Source organism: Puma concolor, chromosome B4 (genome assembly GCF_028749965.1).
Source record: "Puma concolor isolate L17-30 chromosome B4, mPumCon1.1.hap2, whole genome shotgun sequence".
NCBI classification, from domain to species: Eukaryota; Metazoa; Chordata; class Mammalia; order Carnivora; family Felidae; genus Puma; species Puma concolor.
The window spans coordinates 100082994-100106026 of NC_141673.1; the positions used below are offsets into that span (position 1 = coordinate 100082994).

A 23033-nucleotide genomic window follows, 5' to 3' on the forward strand; every position below is an offset into this window, starting at 1 on the left:
ATGAACAGGGGAGGGGCAGAGAGAGAGGGAGACACAGAATCGGAAACAGGCTCCGGGCTCTGAGCCATCAGCCCAGAGCCTGACGCGGGGCTCAAACTCACGGACCGCGAGATCGTGACCTGGCTGAAGTCGGACGCTTAACCGACTGCGCCACCCAGGCGCCCCTAAACATTTTTTAAAAAGTAGTCAATATTCTGAAGTTTTTAGAAAAAAAGAAAATAAGAATCACATGTGGAATTTGATGAATTTACTAAATTCATTACTGAATTATCCCATGAAGTACAAGTTCTCTCAGGGGCACCTTTAAAATTAGAAGACAGTAATAATGGGGAAAAACAAGTAGATTTTCTTTAATTTCTCTCCCAACTATTTCCTAAATAATATCTTAAGATATTCAGGTCACCTGAGTGGCTCAGTCGGTTTTGCGTCCATCTTCAGCTCAGGTCATGGACTTTGGCTCCAGTCATGATCTCACGGTTCGTGAGTTCGAGCCCCGCGTCGGGCTCTGTGCTGACAGCTCAGAGCCTAGAGCCTGCTTCGGATTCTGTGTTTCCCTCGCTCTCTACCCCTCCCTCACTCACGCTCTGTGCATGTGTGTCTCTCTCTCAAAAATAAACATTAAAATAAAAATAACATAAGAGGTTCAATTAATTCCGGGGTTTCCATTTCTTCCATAAAATATGCTATATTTTAAGATCAGATGATTGTAATGTAAAGCTATTAACAATTCCTTCATCCAAATTATTCCTAGAAAATGTGGATTCAACATATTCTAAGAAAAAAAATCCATAAAATTATTTAGTATAGACTTACCCAAGTTTCCTTGCTCGATTGTCAGTACTACTTCATCCATCACCACAGCCCTGAAGTCCAGTTCCTCCTCACAACATTTGGCCTTTAATGCTCGTAAAATCTCTTTTTGGGGATAGTCTTCCCTGATTCGACGATCGGTCAAAAACCACAACTTGGCCGCCACAGAGCTACACATCTTGATCTGCTTGTTCTTCCTTTTCCTGGATTATTTCCTCCTGAATGACGATTCTCTCTAGACAAAGACCAAATACACACACAGGGTAAATAAAGAATTCTACCTAAGGAATTTCATGTCTTCATGCATCTCCCATACATATGAAATTAAATGTTATTTCTTCCTGTTTTAAAAAAAATGAAAGAAAGAAAGAAAGAGAAAGAAAGAAAGAAAGAAAGAAAGAAAGAAAGAAAGAAAGAAAGAAAGAAAGAAAGAAAGAATACTTGGGGCACCTGGCTGGCTCAGTCACTAGTGTGTGACTCTTGATCTTGAAGTTATGAGTTTGAGCCCCATATCAGGCATGGAGATTACTTTAAAAAATATAGTAAAAGGAGTGCCTGGATGGCCCAGTCAGGCATCCAACTCCTGATTTTGGCTCAGGTCATGATCCCAGGGTCATGGGATCAAGCCCCATGTCAGACTCCAAGCTGAGCAAGAATTTTCTCTGTCTGTCTCTGTCTCTGTCTTTTTCTCTTTCTCTCTCTCTCTCCCCTTCTCTGTCCCCTTCCCACTCATGCACTCTATCTAAAATTAAAAAAAAAAAAAAATCAAAACTTTTACAACACTAGAAATGTAGAAACTCACCACCTCCCGAAACAAAATTTCTCCCCCTTCCACTGGGGAAGCACTGCAGTTTAATAATTACAGCAGGTCACTTAATAAAAGTGCCATTTTTTAGGGGCGCCTGGGTGGCTCCATTGGTTAAGCGTCCGACTTCAGCTCAGGTCATGATCTAATGGTCCATGAGTTCAAGCCCTACAACGGGCTCTGCACTGACAGTTCAGAGCCTGTAGCCTACTTTGGATTTTGTGTCTCCCTCTCTGTCCCTCCCTCATTCATGCTCTATCTCTCTCCCTCTCTCATAAATAAACATTAAAAAAAAATAATTAAAAAAAATAAAAGTGCCATTTTCAATATTATATACTCAATGCCATTCCCTGTATTATATATAATCTAGAAATATACTTTTATCTGATCATCTACTTTTGACTGATTTACCCCACCCAAAATGCAAATACCTTGATATAAAATAGACAAGGTTGTAATCATTAATATATCATATCCCCGTATCTCCCATCACGATAAACTCCATTATATATGTTCATGTAACTGTAGTTTTTTTATTCAATTTTCTTCCCTTGTTTTCTCATATGTATGTATATTTTATCACTAACATATTCATAGGAATGTTTTTTAAATGAGATAGTAACACCTATGTTGTTAGATGAGTATCAACACTGAAGTCATTCATGTAACAACTTTAATCAGAGTAATTTGAGACTGTGGGAAAAAAACTTTAAATAGCTGAAATAAATGCTGGGGTCCATTCGCTCAAATTTATTTCAGTCAGAGGACAGCATGCTCTTACTCAATGTTTTTATGCTTACTTTAAATAGAATTTTTTTTAAACAAATACAGATTGTTTACTGTAATACAAAAAAGGACTTTCTTCCACAAATACAGTGCTGCTTCTCAGAGTTTGCATCATGGGCAAGAGCTTGCATCATGAGCAAGACAAAAGCTGAAAATTATTTTCCTGAGAAGAAGCAAAAAGTTACAAGCTTTACTAACAAACATTAACATTATTTCAACAAAAAGCCTTTCTTTGTAAGCGTTATTTTAATTTTTTTTTTTTTATTTTAGAGACAGAATGTATGCAAGGGAGAGAGGCAGAGGAGGAGAAAAACAATCTGAAGCAGGCTCCACACCCAGGACAGAGTGTGACATGGGGCTCAGCTCAATCCCATGACCCTGGGATGGTGACCTGAGCTGAAATCAAGAGTTGGACGCTCAACCAACTGAGCTTCCCAGGCACCCCAACAAAAAAAAAATTTTTTTTCAAAAATAAAATTACTGGGGCATCTGGCTAGCTCAGTCAGTAAAGCATGCAACTCTTGATCTAAGGGTCGTTAGTTCAAGCCTCATGTTTGGCATGGAGCTTACTAAAAATTAAAAAAATCCTAATACCACCCCAGATGACACAGCAAATCTAACAGAAAAAAAAGACAAGGATAAGAACTAGAGGAAGCAAAAGCCATACATATAGACAGCTTCCAGCGTCACAGCAACTGAAAGTAGCCCCTCATGCACCATTCACACACTCTCCAGGGTCTCCGCCTGAATGCACACAATAAGACTAGAATATCACGAGCCAGAAGCACCACCACACACACACGCCAGCACGCCAAACCTTGGCCTGCCATACCTGCGCCGCACTCACCCATGTGCCCCACAACATGGGGTCTCAAAGGCATCAATCACAGGAAAGCAGGGAAAGAATAAAATAAAATGAGAAGCACAATAGTTGTGACTTGTAGCTGAGGAAAAGAAAGGTTAAGAGCTCTCAGTTATGGTGATGCATCAGGCCAAGACCCAACTAACCAAAAAAGGGGATGCCCGATGCCCACAACCTCCTAGCCCCCTGTGTACCTGTTCCACAGCTGTGGTCAAGAACATACCCTTTCAAGCTTTAGGCTAGATGTAGTAATAATTCAACTTACACAATAGGAAGATGTGGTCACTAGGAAGTCTCAATCAGAGGAAAAGCTCCACCAAAAAAAATTTGCACTAGGGTACCTAATGTAGAGATCCCCAGTTTTCCTTGAGATAGGCACTATAAAAATGATCCTAAGACTGGATAGTTTTTGAAACACCCTGTCAATGACCTCCATTATTCCAAAGCCCATCTTGGTTCCATCCCTTACACTTAGTTCTTGAACATCATCTGTTTGCCAATATGACTAAATTTCACCACATGAAATTGTACTGAATGAGTACAGCAGTTGTGGCCCCAACAGAAATCAGGATAAGATGGTATAGCCACTGGCAACTGGGAAGCAGGACTGTTCTGACAATATTGATATGTCAACTTGTGGAAACTTCCCAGGCCAATAGTAAGACAATATGGTGTTTTCAAGGATTGTATCATCAGATAATAAAAGCACTCCAGGCCTGCAATCTCACATAGTTATGCAGCAACTCCTGACAGATGATGCACATGAGCATCTCCATGTCTGGCTTCATGGCTGCAGCTCTGATATCCTTGCATAATCTTTGAGTGTTTCTACACTGGTATGCAACCAACACATGAAAGTTCAGATTAGCCTCCCCATCTCCTTTCATTTTTTTCCTTTTTTTTTAATGAACCCTAAATCCTCTTGATCCTGGGTTTCTAACAAAGAAAATGGTGTTCCCTCTCTGCCTTCATGATTTGGAAGCAAGCCTAGAAATCTCATCATTTGCCACAACTGGGACTATATCTAGTTCCCATATCTGGAACTAGAAGAATGTTCTCACCCTGCAGAAGACTCTGTGAAAGAGGTAGACACTATCTTGAAAAGGTCCAACATCAATGTCAATGGTTGTGGTTCCTCAAAGCCCACCTAGAGGCAGTTAATATGGCAAGATCTGGGGATCATCACCTTGCCCTGCACCAAAGTATCTTTGTTCATATGGAATATATTTTCTTTATCAGCTTCAAAAGATTCTCATGTCATGTCTTGCTTTTCATGTAAAGAATCACAGAGGTATGACACACTGTGTTCCAAAATATTCTTTCTGTATACCAAGTACATGACATTCCCAGTTTGAAAAGGGCAAGTAAGCTTAAACTCTAGCCTGTCACTTACTGTTCCACTGGTACTGGTATTTTCAAGTGACACCTGTCCAATTTTTTATCCAGTATAATTTCATAGTAATCTCCAAAGTCTAGTTCACTGACAGAAAAAGAAAGAACACAACCTCTCCTCCACCGAATGGTCCACTTTTATTTCGACAGGTTAAGGGGCCACTGGTGGTCCCCAGGTACCCAGGGTCGCTTGCCTTTATCAGGCTGCTCCACTGAGATTCACATCTAACAATAACCAGGAAACAATCAGGAAAAGATTCTCCAACCACCAAGGCAAAAGCTTTGCATTCATTCTCTCCCCTTACCAACCCTCACACTGGCCCTCCTGCTCTGGGAGACCTCCAAAACATTCCTGTGGGCCAGGCGGAGACCAGTAGGCCAGGGTCTCTTCCAACATATCTATTTCTCCCATCCATAAACATGAGGGGAAAAAGAAAAACAAAACTGCTGATAAATCAAAAGCGTTATGATAAATCTATAGAGGTCAGAAGACCAAAAGTACACAAATAAAATGATAGTCCTGAGTCCTTAAAAAACAATTTTTTTTCTGATTACATTCACTATTTTAAATGTCAGAAAAGAGTCTCTTGTAAAATAAAATGGTTCCTTTATTCCCCCTGACATTTAAAGGAGTAAGTTTGGTTACTTACTATTAGAAAAGAGTTTAAGGGCACTTGGGTGGCTCAGTCAGTTAAGTGTCCCAACTCTTGGTTTCAGCTCAGGTCATGATCTCACAGTTCATGAGTTAGAGTCCAGCACTGGGCTCTGCACTGACAGTGTGAAGCCTGCTTGGGACTCTCTGTCTCCCTCCCTCCCCTCCCCAGCTCACTCTCTATTTCTCTTTAAAAAAATACTTTAAAAAAGAGTTTATTCGGGGCGCCTGGGTGGCGCAGTCGGTTAAGCGTCCGACTTCAGCCAGGTCACGATCTCGCGGTCCGTGAGTTCGAGCCCCACGTCGGGCTCTGGGCTGATGGCTCAGAGCCTGGAGCCTGTTTCCGATTCTGTGTCTTCCTCTCTCTCTGCCCCTCCCCTGTTCATGCTCTGTCTCTCTCTGTCCCAAAAATAAATAAACGTTGAAAAAAAAAAATTTTTTCCAAAAAAAAAAAAAAAAGAGTTTATTCTCCAACAGTGTTAAGATAAACACAGCATTTGTAAATGTCCACATATACAAAAGAGTATAGTATTTCTGCTCTTAGAATGTAAATTCAGATCAACTAATTCCTGTCCTCGATTTATTTCTCCCACAGTATCAAGGAAAATGATATACAAATATCAGATATAGAATAAATGCTACTGAGTAACTACAAAAACAGTTGTTGTTTTTTTTCAATAAAGAGATATTCAACAGTGAAATTTTAGTTTTATATTAGAGATAGTTTTCCCATGCAAACTTCTGGATATACATACAAACCAATAAAAAAATTTACTGTCATCTGTCAATTGTACAGGCAAGGCTAATTACATGGGAATCATAAATAAAGTGCATCATTCATTTTTCTCATGAAGCCACTTCCCAATGTTAATTATTTTGCTAGGAAAAAAGCAAAAATATCAATCTACCATTTGAAGACCTTAAGGCACCTCTTACTACAAGGAAAATCATTTATTCCAGATAAGACACAGCATATGAACTTAGAATCTAAAGACTGAAAAAGAATAAAGGTTAGAGGAAGGGAAGCAAAAATAATATAAAAACAAGGAGGGGGACAAAACATAAAGAGACTCTTAAACATAGAGAACAAGCAGAGGGTTGCTGGAGGGGTTGTGGGAGGGGGATGCTTTCTCTGTACATAATCCCCAGGGCTTCCTTCTTAAACCCTTCACTCCTTTCTCTAGAAATTTCATCCTCAGCCAGGCTTCAACTATTATCATTAAAATCTGAATATATCATTGACCCACTAAATATCTTTCCAACCTGGAGTTCTCAACTGTATTTGAGATCCTATTTCAATCTGCTTAGTAGGCATCCCTAACTAAATGCCACAAACATTGCCTCAGTTGAGCAAGTAAAATTCTGAAGTTTTTTTATTCACATACCTAAACACCTTGAATTCCCATTTTAATAGTTCAATATTATGCGTCAGCCTGGCTAGACAATGGTGCCCCGTTTGGTCTAACTCTAGTCTACATGTAGCTATGTAGGTACTTTGGAAATATGATTAAAGTTTATAATCAGTCGACTCTTGAGTGAAGGAGATTACCCTCTATGACATGGGTGGACCCCATCCAATCAGTGGAAGGTGTGAACAACAAAAAAGGGTTTCCAAGAGAAGGAACTCTGCATCAACACATTAACACAGAGGTTCCTGCCTGAGTTTCTAACCCATTGGTCTGCCCTACAAATTTCAGACGTGCCACAATCACACTAACCAATCCCTTAAAATTAATTTCTATTTCCTTCTTTCTCTCTTTCCCCCCTTCCTCCTTCCCTCCCTCCGTACATCCCTCTCCCTCCACATATATACAATTTCTTACCGGTTCTGTTTCTCAGAAGAATACTGCCGGATATACTCATCCTAATTTAAGCATTTAATTCAGAAACTCTGGCATCATTTTCTTCTATTTTTCTTCACTACGTAAACATACAATTACAACAGTAATTCTATTTTCTAAATACCACTTGAATTTCCTATTCATCCCCAGTACATGCAACATTTTGCACCTAAAAACACCTCCAAACTAATCTTCTACCCTCTCTTCTCTCTCATTTACCAATTTCCTGAACACATTGTATTCTCTCATGCTTCCTTTTGCTTAGAATATACATCCTAAGCCTACCTTAGTAAATACTGGCTCACTAGTTAATACATCTGTTAAATTTTTCTGACTCATAAAAATCATCCTAACTCCATGAATCTACATTATCTTATTATACACATATTCTGGCAATTATCACAGTATGTTGTAATTAATTTTTTTTATACTGTCAGGGCTATAAGATGAATTTTTAAAAGGGTATGCATGGGTGGCTCAGTCGGTTGAGCATCTGGACTTCAGCTCAGGTCATGATCTCCCAGTTTGAGTTCGAGTCCTGCATCGGGCTCAGAACCTGGAGCCTGCTTTGGATTCTGTTGTCTCCCTCTCTCTCTGTCCCTCCCCCACCTCACACTCTGTCTCTCTCTCTCTCTCTCAAAAATAAATAAACATTAAAAAGAAACCTTGTTAATAAAAAAAAAATTATAAATAAAACCTTTAAAAAAAAAGGAAGGGTGAAAAGGAAGAACCATACCATTTGGGGATAGGAGGTGATTTTTGTAGCTCTTATTAAGGTACAGAAAACGACTGAATGGTAACTTGAAAACCTCAGAAGAGTCTCAGAAATAACCAAATAATAGTCTTAGTCCAATTACCCCATTACTCACTAACAATGTTCATCAATAAATAATCTCTAAAAAAATGTCCCTCTGAAGAAATCTGGATAGTTCCTATAAAATCTCATCCTTTACCTAAGATGCCACATAAAATAAGATCACTGTTTAGGTGTTCTGAGTTTATAGAAAATGTCATGTTCTTTGCCACATTAACTTTAAGGCAGACCGGAATGCTTTGAAAGTAGGAGCAAAAGGCTAGATATTAATCAAAGTTGTCTTTAGCTATAACAGAAAAGAAATGTATGATAGCCCTCACAACCCCCTCCTTATATTGAAAAGGATATACCTCAAAAATAGAGCAAACCAATAAGTTCCTAAAGGTTACATGACACACTCATTCACACTCTCTCCTTTTTATAGCGCTTGTAATTACCTATGATACTGTTTTTTTTTTAAGCTACATATGTGATTATGGGGGGAAAGAGAGGGCAATGATTTTCCTACCCAATCTCAAGAAGATCCCTTTATCAAAAGACTGAAAAAAAAATGAGTGATGAAACAGAAAAACCAATGAAGGTAAGAAAAGGCAACACTTTGAAATATATAGACAAGTGCCTATAAATTCCCTTTCCTCATACAAAGAAACATATGCAGGACAAAGGCAAAATAATGCACACAGATAAGGTTAAAACTATTCTCCATTTACAGCTCATGAAACACATTCCACATATATTTTCTAATCTAATCTGCATGTAATTACGTGAGGAATACACACATATATCTTCCCATTTTAAAGAAACAGCCTGACCGTTTAAGTTATCATGAGCTTATCACAATAACGGAGCCAGGACTAAGATTCAGGTTTTCTGATTTCTTTCTACTTTTTTCTACCATACCTAAAGACAATGAAAGGAATTTGGATAAATATTTTTAAAAACCCACATTATACCATGGTAGGCGATTTATTTGTATCTTCTCATTCAATCCTCACAACCATCCCTTTGGTGCATTACTGTCTTCATTTGTTAGCTGAATACGTTCTAGCCAAGAAGTTAAGTGGTAAAGCCGAGTAAATTCAAATTCCACACACTCCATGGCACAGACTGCCACTTCCTTCCCAATATCCATTTTCTAATGACTCCTTAGTAATAAGATATCCAATATCTAGCTAAGCACAATGCCATGTAACAAACAGACTGTATTCTCTAGGCTTTCTTGCAACTAGATGTGATCATATAAGTAAATTTTACTCAATAAGAGCTGAGTGAAAGTACTGCACTGAAATTTTCAGAACACATACTTAAGAGGTATACTATACTATTCCTTGGCCCTTCCTCCACCCTACCTGGAATGTAAGTGTTATGGCTACAGCTCTAACAACCACCTGGACTATGAAGACAGGAGTGAAAAGTGAACCCTAGGAAAAACACAGCGACATGTTAAAACTTGAATGCCTGACAACTGTGTAGTGCTGTGACCCTGGACTACCTACTACCTTTTTTGCTTATGTAAATGATATCTGGGAATTCTTTATTATAGGCCATAAAACCTTACCTTAACAAGTATAGTCTATCATACCTTGGTCAAATCTTATAGGAAAATTTTCCCTTGACATTAAAATTTCTGTATGAAAATATTCCCTTGACATTGAAATATTCCCTTGACATTAAAATACCAGTAAGTATTGGTATCGATGATAAAAGGGAGTTTCTTTTTACACTAACAAGATCATCATCTTACATTTCATCATTTCACTTTTACATTTATTTTTACAACATCCCTGGAGAAGTATTTCTATATCCCTCTGTCAAAAAAAAGAAAACTGTTCAAAGTCAAACACTGGTCATAATCTCAGATCAATTAAGAATCTAAATGCTAAAAACACTAAGTATTCGATTAAATACATTTAATTTAAAAATTAGTATTTCAGTGCCTACTATGCACTCTAAAATATCATGGTAAACAAAATAGACATACTCCCAGCCCTCACAGAGCTTTTTAAAAAGGATGTGATAATAAAACATCACAAAAAAAGATGCTCAACATCACTAATCATTAGGAAAACACAAATCAAAACCATATAATTAACTCGCACACACTGGAGGTCTACTGTCAAAAAACAAAAAATCACAAATGTTGGGGAGAATGTGGAGAAACCTGAAGCCTTGAAAATTGTTGGTTGGAATGTGAAATGGTGCGGCTGCTATTAAAAATAGTATGGCAGGCGCACCTGAGTGGCTCAGTCGGTTAAGCATCCAACTTCGGCTCAGGTCATGATCTCACCTTTCATCAGTTCAAGCCCGCATCGGGCTCTGGGCTGACAGCTCAGAGCCTGGAGCCCGCTTCAGATTCTGTGTCTCCCTCTCTCTCTGCCCCTCCCCTGCTCATGCTCTGTCCCTCACATTTTCTCAAAAATAAATAAACATTAAAAAAAATATTTTTAATAGTATGGCAGTTCCTCAAAAAAATAAAAATAGAAATATTGTATGATCCAGTAATTCTAGTTGTAGGTATATAACCAAAATAACTGAAAACAGAGTCTTCAAAGAAGAATCTTCATACACATGTTCATAGCAGCGTTACAACAGCTAAAAGGTGGAAGCAACCCAAGCCTTCGGTTGACAGATGAATAAATAAGATACAGTATGTACATACAATGCCTTAAAAAGGAGTTAAATTCCAATACATGCTGCTACATGGATAAACCTGGAGGACATTATGCACCAGTATATAAAATATATAATGTGTCAATCCACAGAAAGTAGAATGGTGGTTGCCACAGGCTGGGGTGTTGGGAGAATGAGGAGTTAGTTATATGGGTATACAGTTTCAGTTCTGCAAAATATAGAGTTCTGGAAATGAATATGGTAGATAGCTGCATAAGAATATGAATATAATTAATATCACTAACCTGTGTACCTAAAAAATGATTAAGGAGGTAAATTTTATGCTGTATATTTTACCACAATAAAAAGAAAACTGGAGAAGAAAAACAAACATCATGAGCAAATTAACAAGCAAATTTACATATATTCAACTAAAAGATCAGAAAATTATGTTACCTTTACTTAAATTACCTGTAGCTTTGTTATTCAAAGCTTTGTTATTCAAAGCTACAGGTAATTTAACAGTCTGTTATATAAAAATAGTCTGGTGTACAAAACTAAACTTTTAAAAAAAAGTTTTCTCTGAATGGTACCCCTGGCTGGCTCAGTTGGTAGAGCATATGACTCTTGATCTCTGGGTTCCTAGGTTCGAGCTCCACATTTGGGTATAGGGAATACTTAAAAAATCTTTTTTTAAAAAGCGTGTCAAGGGGTGCTTGGATGGCTCCGTCAGTTACGCGTCTGTATCTTGATTTCATCTTAGGTCATGATCTCAGGGTTTGTGAGATGGATCATCGGGCTCTGTGCTGACAGCACAGAGTCTACATGGGATTCTCTCTCCCTCTCTTTCTGCCCTTCCCACACTCCCACTCTCTCTCTTTCAAAATGAGTAAACTTTATTTTATTTTTTTTTTTTAATTTTTTTTAACGTTTATTTTTGAGACAGAGAGAGACAGAGCATGAACGGGGGAGGGTCAGAGAGAGAGAGGGAGACACAGAATCGGAAACAGGCTTCAGGCTCTGAGTGGTCAGCACAGAGCCCGACGCGGGGCTCGAACTCACATACCGCGAGATCGTGACCTGAGCCAAAGTCGGACGCTTAACCGACTGAGCCACCCAGGTGCCCCACAAAATGAGTAAACTTTAAATAAAGTTTTCTCACAAAGTTCTCAGTAACCCAAATAAAACTTCTAATGATTTCACTTAATACAGGAATGTTAAATCAATGTATCTCTTTCTGGAACATGGCACAAAATTTGCAAAGTCTTCCTGAGACTCAAAGGGTAGTATGGCTTACTCAGAGCTCATGTTTAGAGGCACCTGCCTGGTTCAGTCAGTAGAGCATTTGACTCTTAATTTTGGGGTTGTGAGTTCAAGACCCACACTGGGTACAAAAATTACTTTGAAAATATAAATAAAATCTAGGGACACCTGGATGGTTCAGTGAGTTAAGCATCTGACTTTGGCTCAGGTCATGATTTCACATGGTTTGTGAATTTGAGCCCAGCATTGAGCACTGTGCTAACAGCTCAGAGCCTGGAGCCTGCTTCAGATTCTCTGTCTCTGTCTCTCTCTCAAAAATAAACATTGGGACACCTGGGTGGGTCAGTGGGTTGAGTGTCCGACTTCGGCTCAGGTCACGATCTCACGGTTCATGAGTTTGAGCCCTGCATCAAGGCTCAACGGTGTCAGCGTGAAGCCTGCTTTGGATCCTCTGTCTCCTCCTCTCTCTTTGCTCATGTGCTATCTCTCTATCTCTCTCTCTCTCTCTCTCTCTCTCTCTCAAAATAAATAAATAAATAAGATCTTTATTTAAAAAAAAAGTTCATCATGTTTAACATGTTAAATGTTGGGCCTTCCTTCTAAATTTTCTTTCTGGACATTACCTTGAAAAATGAGTTGGGAAGATATTACTATATTCAAGTTGAAGGTTTTACAAACATGGCTAACTAATTCACATGTCAAAGGAATAAGCTAACAATTAAAAACCACAATGAATCAGGAAAAATTTCAAAGTTCCTGTTTGGACAAACCTGCAAGATATTTCCAAAATGTAGTTTTCTGATAAACTATCAAAGTCTAAAATGCTGTCAAATATGGGAAAGTGGAGCAGTAAGAGAGAACTAGTGTGACCTAATATCGCAAATCCATATTCTATTTGGAGACTTTATTTCTATATTGCTAAGGACATGAAGTCAAGAGCTAGTAACAGGAAAGGTTAGGGGGATGGAGGAGGTGAGAGGGGAGGGAGGGAGGGAGAGGGGAGAAAGAAAGAAATGAAAAGGAGCTGAACAGAACAAAAACATTTAAGTAAGGGGTAGGTTTGAAATTTTGTTTTTATTTTAATTCCAGTTAACATATGGTGTTGTATTAGTTTCAGGTGTACAGTATAGTGATACAACAATTGTAAATTTTTTTTTTTCTTGGTCACAACTTGGTGATATGCTGCCACTTTTGAAAGAAAGGAAGTAAAAATTAATTTGGCATATCGATGTTTACACAAATTTGTTACTTTATCAATTCATAAATCGATACACATTTTACAATAATCTAGCAGACTCCTCTGGACACTGATGGGAGAACAGACTGCCACATGAAAAAATCAAGGATCAATGAAATTAGACTGTGAACTCCATGAAGACAGAATCCTTATTTTATTCTCTATTATCTCCAGCAAGCAACATAAAACCTCATATATGACAGGTAAATGTTAAGCGTTAGGGGTTAGGAGTTATTTTAAAGGGGTCTGTTATATTGAATCGTAAGGCAGGATCAAAAAACACAGCTATTTTCAATATTTAATAGCAGGCAAATGCATACCCCATAAGATCTAAACATAACTGTCAAAAATTCATAATTTATCTTTTCAATTTCTCATATAAATAAACAACCCAATGGGGCGCTTGGGTTACTCAGTTGGGTGAACGTCTGACTTTGGCTCAGGACATGATCTCACAGTTCATGAGTTCAAGCCCCACATCCGGCTGTTAGCGCAGAGCCTGCTTCAGATCCTCTGTCCCCTTCTTATTCTGCCCCCACCCCGTGCACCATCTCCCTCTCAAAAATAAACAAACATTTGGGGGGGGGGGGACACAAAAAACCCAAGCCTAATGCTACTTTCCATCACCATTATACATCTCATCCTGAAATAATTACCTTTGCTAACAATAAAAGTCAGAAGGAAAAAAAACCTGTAATTTCAGTAAAAGCAGTTAAAAAATATAAATAAGCAGATGGGTTCCATGCAGACCAGGCTCTAAGGGAGTAGAGCTGGCGAGCTCTATAGCTTTTGTCCTCCAAGCCAATTTTGAAAGGAAAAACACACTGGAAAAGAAAACATTGAAAAAACAGCATGGCATGATTTATCATGAAGTCAGAAAGTCAGTCCTTTTCTGCAAATCTAATATGTACACAGGCACATATTGCACACAAATCTAAAACACATTATGTACAGATATTTTGGGGGGTAGTATGTTATTATTTCTTAACAGCCCCTAATACAACGAAAAGGAAGATTCCCAAATAATGAAAGAGTTTCCCCAATATCTGCACCTAATCTCTCCTACTCGACCTCTCTTGAAACAACTGTGTAGGGACGCCTGGGTGGCTCAGTCGGTTGAGCGTCCGACTTCGCTCAGGTCACGATCTCACGGTCCGTGAGTTCGAGCCCCGCATCAGGCTCTATGCTGACAGCTCAGAGCCTGGAGCCTGCTTCAGATTCTGTGTCTCCCTCTCTCTCTGGCCCTCCCCCCGTTCATGCTCTGTCTCTCTCTGTCTCAAAAATAAATAAATGTTAAAAAAAAAAAAAAGAAACAACTGTGTATGCCAGTACAGTTAACATTAACATATTTTTATTCTTCCTATCACAATCTACGCCCAGACATTAAAATAACATTAGATTATAATTTCAAAGCTCTTTCCCCATATGCCTATGACTTAATCCCACTTGCAGAGTTTACTCTGTAACCTAACCTGCCATAAACTCTCTACAAATCCACATCACTAAGTAACCCCCAAAACGGTGTAAGCAGCATACAAACTCCCCCTTCCTTACTTATGTTTGGTTTTCTGTCACTCTTGTGTTGTTCCTACGTTCCTCCACCCACTTTCATGCAGTTTAAGTCTCTATGCCCGCTCCCCAGAGGAAGATGATAAAAGCTACTTCTCAAACTGTGGATCAACTGGTCCTGTTCTTTCCCCTTCCCCCAAATCCTTCCAGTGTTATGTTCTTTCAGGTCATAGACAGGGGAGAAGTTTTGAGAAATCAATCTAGTGATTTACCCCAGTAATCCCAGGTGGATACAAACTGAGGAAAACAAGAATTGGGAGGTATTTTTTTTTAGCCATGGTTCATCCTGTACCCCAACACACTAATGCCTGAAGTCTGGCTGGCATTCATTGGTCCTATGTAAAAACATGTTCTCTTTAGTGTATGCCTTCATAATACAGCTAAGAAGGGGTAGAGGATTTATAAAACATTGCTTGTGATTTCCTTGTGGAGAGGGAAAAGGAACTGAATGAGAAGGAAAAGAAAAAAAAGGGAAATTTCTGGTTGCCACTCAACGAATCTAAGAAAATGAAAAAAAATTAAAAGCTATCCACCAGCAACTAAGTAGAATTTTAGCTGGTAGCCCAAAGTCTAAAGGTTAGTCATACAACTCCTCCCCCCCTGCAGGGGGAAAGGAGGGAACAGAAAAATGGACCTTCAATGAGTGGAGGATTCTAGTGACTGTATTTGATGTTCTTGGCTCCCCTTGTCAGAATCAGAGTGCCCCCCCTCCCCAACAAGCAGACTCTGGCACCTGGTGGGGGTAAGAGAAAACAAGAGGAAAAAAAAAGGAGACAGAGAAAGATGAAAACATCAACAGCCATCTTGCCAAACTAACAACCAAATCTTTGACATGAAAGAAGGAAAGTCATTGCACTAACCAAGATAGAAAGGAATAAACAAAAGATCACCTCCAAAGAAAAATCGGCCTCCTCCCCTTTGACATACTGACCAAATAACACACAGCAACCATTAGAAGAGAAATTTAACTATGACTGTCATTTTTGAAAATTAGAGGTTGTCATTCTAAAAGTTAGAAAATAAATGTTCAATCTCCATGACTGGAATTTCAGAGTGTTTCATTCCAAATGAATATCTTATAGTATTCTGACAGTGAATTCTTTGTAAGAAACAGAAAAAAAAATGACCTTTCAACTGCCCAATGGTGTTAAAGACCTAACGAAATTTACATAGCATTTAAATTTTAAAAGGTTACATTTAATAATTAAGAACTTCGGTACATACAATAAACACCAAGCCCACAAAAAAAGAGTGTCTTCCATATTAGGCTGCCTCATGTACTTTCCGTTCAGGTTTAGAATTTAATCCAACTCCCCAAAGATGTGAGAACAATTTATGTAATTAATGGGAAAGTAACAGCACGCTAAAAGAATGCACATCGGAAGTTACAGTCAACACGGGTAGCATAACAACCTCACTCATAGAATGCAATTACCGCCCCCTCTCTATTCACACCTACAAGTGGGGTAAAATACTGGGATTACAAATCTGCCATCTGAGATAAGGACACATTAGTAAGGCAAATGTGAAGTTATTCTCTAACTAGTTTGGGTTTTTTTTTTTTAAAGGGGGGGGGGGCAAGATTTGCATCATGGTCAAATGCCTTAAAAAAAAGAAAAAAGAAAAATCGAACGAGCCAAGCAGTTATTTGTCACCCCATTCTTACTCAGAGCACTGCCAAAGGCAAAGGAGGTAGGACTGTCACACTCTCTAAAATTTCACACGTAAGGAGGAAACCATGGGATTTAAACCATACTAAGTGCAGGACGAACACCACATCCTCCGCCCTCGGCCACACCACAGGAATGTGTCTGATGGAAGCAGGGACAGGAGCGATCACCACACGCTGGAGGACAGGTTGGCACAACGCGTGTTCTACTCCAACGAGCACTCCCAGGGTTACCACACCCCCCTCACAAACAGGGGGAAGCACACTTCACGCCCGAGGACGCCGCCTGTCCCCGGCAGTTCTCACCCGTCACACGCACCCGGCGACCTCGGCCCCCTCCCAGCACGCCGACCGAGCCGGGGTTCCCCACCGCCCCCCCGCGGTGGAGCGACCCCCCCCCCCCCCGGGCTTCACAAACCCCCCGGCCCCCGGCGCGCCCCGCCCGGCCGAGCCCCTGCTCGTCGCCGAGTCCCTAAGGCCGCAGTCGCCCATTTGGGGGAGGGGCTCGGGGGGGGGGGGGCGGCGGCGGGCGCGCCTCCGCCTCACGCCACTACACCGGGGGAGGGAAGCGATCGCACCGCTCACCTGGCTCCGGCGGCTCCTCCCTCGCTCTCGGCCAGCGGAGCCGGGCTGGGGCCTCCGAGGGAACCGCGGGCTGCCGGGCAGGCTGGCTGGAAGTCCGAGAAGGAGAGGAGGGGGAGGGGGTCGGGATGCCGGGAGCCGCCTCCTTTCTCCTCCGCCACCGCGGCTCCCGCAGCCAGGCCGGGCACCCTCGCACACTCGCCCACTTTCTCACAGCCTCGCGGTCGGTCTGGCTGTGCCTCACCCCCACTCCCACTCCCACGCACTCCCACACGCACTCCCACACGCACTCCCACACACACACACACACACACTCGCCCCCACCCCCAAACACACTCTCACACCCGGCCGCTCCTCGCTCCCTCACTCGCCTGTAGTGCGCGCGCGCGCGCGCGCAACCCCGCTCACACACAGCGCGCGCGACGCCGGCGGAGACCGCCCCGCGCTCCCCCAGACCGAGGCGCCGCGCGCCGCCCGCCCGCGTGCAGAGGACCCTCGCGCGCCCCGGCCCCGCCCCCCAGGCGCGGCGGCGCGGCGGGCGGGGGGCGAGGGGCCGGGCCAGCCAGCCAGCCAGCCAGCCGAGCCCGGCCTAGCGGATCCATCCAACACCTGCGTCGAGACCCGCCCTCCAGGCTCCGCGTCCCCACTCGCGGCCATCGTCAGCCTCTCGGGTGGTAGAGGGGCGATGGAGCGCGAGTGCCGAGAGGGAAATGGGAGCGCGAGAGCGCTTCGAGGACGCGCTTTCCCCACCCGCCCCCAAAACCGTCCTTACTAAGGAAGGGAAACGCGGGGGGGGGGGGGGGGGGGAGACGAGGTTTGTTCCCACCTCGAAACCGCGAGATTGATTCCTTCCGTTGTACACCCTCCCTGCCCTCACATTCCCTCCTCTGGCCCCATTCATGCACACTTTGAACCCTGACGCCAGCCCACCAACCACCAAGCCTCTTGGGGGACTGTGTGGTTGTGCGTGTCCACGCCTCTGTCTCCTGCCCTGCCCAGCCCACCTCCCGCGCAGCCTTTCCGGCGCCCTCCGCCTGGTGTCCCCGCAAGCCGTGGTCTCTCTCCTCCCACAGGCAAAGATTGGGAACAAAGATCAATACCTGTAAGGTCCTTATGCGTGTACGGAATGAAGACGTTGCCCCTGTACGTTGTAAGGCAAATTTGTAAACTACAGTACATCATACATGCTCAGGGCTTTATGCAGGTTTAAACATATAGGCGGGGAAGTGTGGTACAGCCCGCTCTGCTACTTGGAAACCAGTATAAACCTTAGGGCAAATTAGTTTCATAACTTCCCCCCAAGCCTTTGTTATGAAAAGCTAAGAATATATTCCAAGGTTGCTGTGAGAATGAATCTGAATATGTTCAGCTACGTTACTCCTGTGTTAATTTTTCTAGATCATAAAGAATGAAACGAAAGGTAACAGATCACCATGCGACTGTACCTGACAGATTCATTTCCAAAATAACCATAGTCATTTATTACCCCGAGATCCCACATGAGGGATACAATGATGTCCTAACTAACCAGTTTGCCTTCTTACAAATCACATTCCATTCTGAGTCGCCTAAGTCAACAAATTCTTTTCAGCAATCCTTTCCCAACCATTTTGCTCTGCCTTTTTTGCTGATTTCATTCACTTAGTCCTTTAAGAGATCTAGCAAAACATAGGGTGGTAACTTCTGGACTCGCTCAGAGTTCTAGTTCCCCTTACTTAAATCTTCTGAAGTACCCTAACTTCTCTATCTTAATCTGCCCGACTACAAAAGTTAACTATGAAAGTATTTTGTAGAATATACAAAAATAGTTACTTCATTGAGTTGGTATAAGGAGTGAATTAGCTGATAAGACTTAACGCCTGGCACAAAGCAAGTGCTATTGTGTTTGCTGCTGTTTTGCCACTGAGAGTAACCTAGGAGGGAACAGTTCTCACAGAGGACACGTTTACAGGAATAAATGTGCTATTACTACCTTCAAAAAAAGGGGAGGGGGGAGTCTACAGAACTAAGATGTTGCTCTTTATTTCCACCCTGATATTCAGTCTCCTGAAGCAAAGTATATTCAACCTAAAGACAAAGAAGAGAAGCATTAAGAGAACCTTGATCACAGAGATGCTAACACAATGAGAATCTGGCAAAAGATACACAGGGTGATTGACAGAGGGAAAAGGTTGCATGACTGGCCCCACCGATTATCAGTACTACCTATCCTATTCTTCCATCCTACTGTTAAGAAACCTAATTCAAGGTAACCATGCAGCACGCAGGGAAAGGATGTATTGCTGAAACTGTGGGTAGGGAATATTAGACTAGTAATTCACTGGCCACTTAAAAAAACAAAACAAAACAATGCTATGTATTTCATGCACTGTCATTATACGCCAGACACATCCAAAGAAATTCATAATGTATACAACGTTTTGGTTTCCACTTAAGGTAGTCAGAAACAAACAAAAGACAGAAGCATATTCTTAAATGCAAAGCCAAGGATATGGCTTAAATTGTCAGTATATAATATTTACATAAATGATGATCAAATTCACTTTATTTAAATTATTTTTAGCATTTCCATAATGGAAAGCAAGGTCCAGAAAGGTTCAGATTCTTGGACTCAGTCATAATCTTTGTGCTTTTATGGTTGTTATTTAGACAGGTATGGACTCACATCTCCTTTGGGTAACAATATATTCTTGAAAGTATTTGGGGGCACCTGGCTGGCTCAGTCAATAGAGCATGTGATCTTGGGGACCTAAGCTTGACTCTTACGTTGTGGGTAGAGTTTACCTTACAAAACAAAGTATTTTGGAGCACCTGGGTGGCTGGGTCAGTTAAATATCTGAGTCTTGGTTTCGGCTCAGGTCATGATCTCACAGTTTGTGAATTCGAGCCCCACGTCAGGTTCAATGCTGTCTGTGTAGAGTCTGCTTGGGATTGTCTCTCTCTCTCCATCTCTCTCTGCCCCTCCCACTCTCACTCTCAAAATAAACTTTTAAAAAAAAGTACTTTAAGTACTACTTAAAGCTTATCTTGGTTTAATCATGCACCACTCATTTTTAACCATTAGATTAATAGTCTTCAGTATGCTCTGGGGTCAGTTGAATCCCTTGAGAAGACATAATAAGCAACCTAGCATCTCTGGAGTCAGGTAAATCTGATTTAAAATCTTAGCTTTATTTCCTAGTGGCATGTGATTGGTGCTTAGCCTCTGTAAGCCTCAGTTATCTCATCCACAAAATAGAGATTGAGGTAACTCAAATATGATCTACTACATAGTAAGTCCTCAGAAAATATTGGTTATTGGGGCAGCTGGCTGTCTGGCTCAGTGAGTAGACCAAGTGACTCTGAATCTCAGGGTTGTTATTTTGAGCCCCATGTTGGGTGTAGAGTGTATTTAAAAATAAAATGTTTATATACGTGTGTGTGTGTGTGTGTGTGTGTGTGTGTGTGTGTGTGTGTAGGCTATACCAAAATAGTCAAATATCAAAGAGAAGTTATGCAATGTTTAGCTATGTGTCCTAGTACAAACTGTTACTGGGATCCAGGCACCAATATTTTTTAAGACTCTCCGGGGAATTCTAACACGCGGCTAAGCTGAACCAAGCTTTAGACAACAGAGATATTAGAATTAACTATATATGACAGTACACATTATCTAGACACATTTCAATGAATCAATGGATTAGCTGGTTAGAATGTGATAGCGAGATTTGCAGCAAGAAGCACTTTTTTAAAATATTTATTTTTATTTTTGAGAAAGAGAGCATGAGCGGGGGGAGGGGCAGAAAGAGAGGGGGACAGAGGATCAGAAGTGGGTTCCGAGCTGACAACAGACAGCCCCGTGCTGGGCTCGAACTCAATCTCAAACTTGCAGACCAAAGTTGTGACCTGAGCCAAAGCGGGATGCTCAACTGACCGAGCCACCCAGGTACCCAGCAAGAAGCACTTATAAAAGTTCTTGGTAGACAATATGAAGATACTAGGGGGAAGGCACATAAAATGCGAGGAGGTGATGGAAACAAAATCTCCCCTAACAAAGTTGTCCAGGTGCCACTAATTCCCTGTCTCTGATTCCACTTGTGTTGCTTTGGTGTCTATCTCCACCATCCAGAAAAACATTACTTACATATTCTCTAGAATGCACATCAAGCAAAAATCTTTAAGTACCGCATAGACGCCATCTGGCGCAAATCTTTCCTTCCTGGGTCGAGACAAGAAAACAAGCTGGGATTGGATTGAAATTAAAGTCCTCCGAGTAGCAAACAGGAGAATTGTAAACAGGAATGAATCCAGGACTGTTATCAGTACTTAAAATAGTAGTCCTCACGGCATATCTGATGGGATTCCTGTAAAATTCAAGTGGGTGGAGAAAAGGTAGTCTGTGTCACATCAGAACCTACACTAGCAAATACGGAACTGCAGGGGCAGCTGCCCAGGCTCTAGCTGTCCCCACGGCTTCCTCTCCCTGAACCAGCCGGCTAGAACCAGCCCGACAACAACAGTCTCCACAGTTAGAATAGCTAAATACTGATCTAGCCTTTCCCCACCCACATCCCTCCTCCCTTTCCGCCACTCCATTTCTACACATTAAACTGAGCGCCTCTCCAACTACGCGAAGAAAATGTCAATGCCAGCCAGACACAAAGGAGGATGGGAGGTGGGGGGAAAGGAGTGAAGACCGCACCTTGGCTCAATCAGGAGGAAAGGGTGTAAAGAAAAATAAGACTTCGAGAAGTAATGGAGGGTTCCCCCTCCTTAAATGTATCTGGCTGTTTGGAATATTTCATTTTCTCTACCACTCAGGAATAACTTGGAATGCGTGTTCACATTGCAGACTCCTTGGCCCTCACGTCTGACCTTCTGAATCAGCCTGGATATCTGTATTTTTGAGCCAAACTCAAAGCGTAGACAATCACCCCTGAGTCTGCATTTTGAATTCACATCCCAAATAATTCTTAGACCCATGAGACTTTGAGAATAATGTCTTAGAGAAAAATCATTTGTAAAATATCCTTTATTTAAAAGGGCGCCTTTTAAAGGGTGGCTCAGTTGGTTGGGTGTCCACTTCGGCTCAAGTCATGATCTCGCTGTCTGCGAGTTTGAGCCCCGCGAGGGGCTCTGTGCTGACAGCTCAGAGCCTGGAGCCTGCTTCGGAGTCTGTGTCTCCCTTTCTCTCTGCCCTCCCCGCTGGCACTCTGTGTCTCTCTCTCAGAAAAAAAATAAACATTAAACGATTTTTTAAAAATAAAACCTTCCACATTTTTAACCTCCACATCCAACGTTGGGTTCAACCTCACAACCCCGAGATCAAGGGTCACACGCTCCACCCACCGAGTCAGCCAGACACCATAAAGCCTTAACATTTACAAACTCATTTTAACTACCAGCAACTTTGTAAGGTTAAGAAACTATTTATTTCTAGACCCCTCTGACAGAAGGGAAAATTGAGGCAACAAGATGAAATCATTGGTGGCAATTTCCGAGTCTCCTGATTCTCTGTTCACTGGAATATCTTTTTTTTTTTTTTTTAATGTTTATTTTTGAGACAGAGCATGAGCGGGGGGGGGGGGGGGGGGTGGTGTGGTCAGAGAGAGAGGGAGACACAGATCTGAAACAGGCTCCGGGCTCCGAGCTGTCAGCACAGAGCACGACGTGGGGCTCGAACTCACAGACCATGAGATCATGACCTGAGCTGAAGTCAGACGCTCAACCGACTGAGCCACCCAGGCGCCCCTGGAATATCTTTAAAAAAATTTTTTTAATGTTTATTTATTTTTGAGAGAGACAGAGCATAAGCGGAGGAGGGTAGAGAGAGAGAGGGAAGGAGGGAGACAAAGAATCCGATGCAGGCTCCAGGCTCTGAGCTGTCAGCACAGAGCCTGGGGCAATGCTCGAACTCACTAGCTGTGAGATCATGACCTGAGCTGAAGTCAGACACCCAACCGACTCCACCCAGGTACCCCATGTTCACTGGAATATCTTAAAAGTATATCAATCTGAGGGCACCAGGATGGCTCAGTTGGTTAAGAATCCAAATTCAGCTCAGGTCATGATCTCACATTTCATGAGTTCAAGCCAGGCATCGAGCCCGGCATGGTGCAGAGCCTGCTTGAAATTCTCGCTCTCCCTGGCTTTCTGTCCCTC

General features: G+C 41.8%; 1 protein-coding gene across 7 annotated transcripts in view; it reads right to left on the reverse strand.

Moving 5' to 3' along the window:
• The window catches only part of RIMKLB (ribosomal modification protein rimK like family member B), a 71814-nt gene extending 53804 nt beyond the window's left edge, over positions 1 to 18010 (reverse strand). For 3 of the 7 annotated variants that reach the window (XM_086714145.1, XM_086714139.1, XM_086714140.1), the window contains exons 1-2: positions 16896 to 17363; positions 814 to 1045 (exon numbers count right to left, since the gene is read on the reverse strand). In XM_086714145.1, the coding sequence (XP_086570271.1) occupies positions 814 to 988 (175 nt within the window). In that variant the 5' untranslated portion in view covers positions 989 to 1045; positions 16896 to 17363. Of the gene's footprint in view, positions 1 to 813; positions 1046 to 3248; positions 3390 to 16895; positions 17368 to 17718; positions 17738 to 17992 lie in introns of those variants that run through there. The other 4 variants (XM_086714144.1, XM_086714143.1, XM_086714141.1 and 1 more) reach the window with 4 other exon arrangements.
• Positions 18011 to 23033: the final 5023 nt, after the last annotated feature.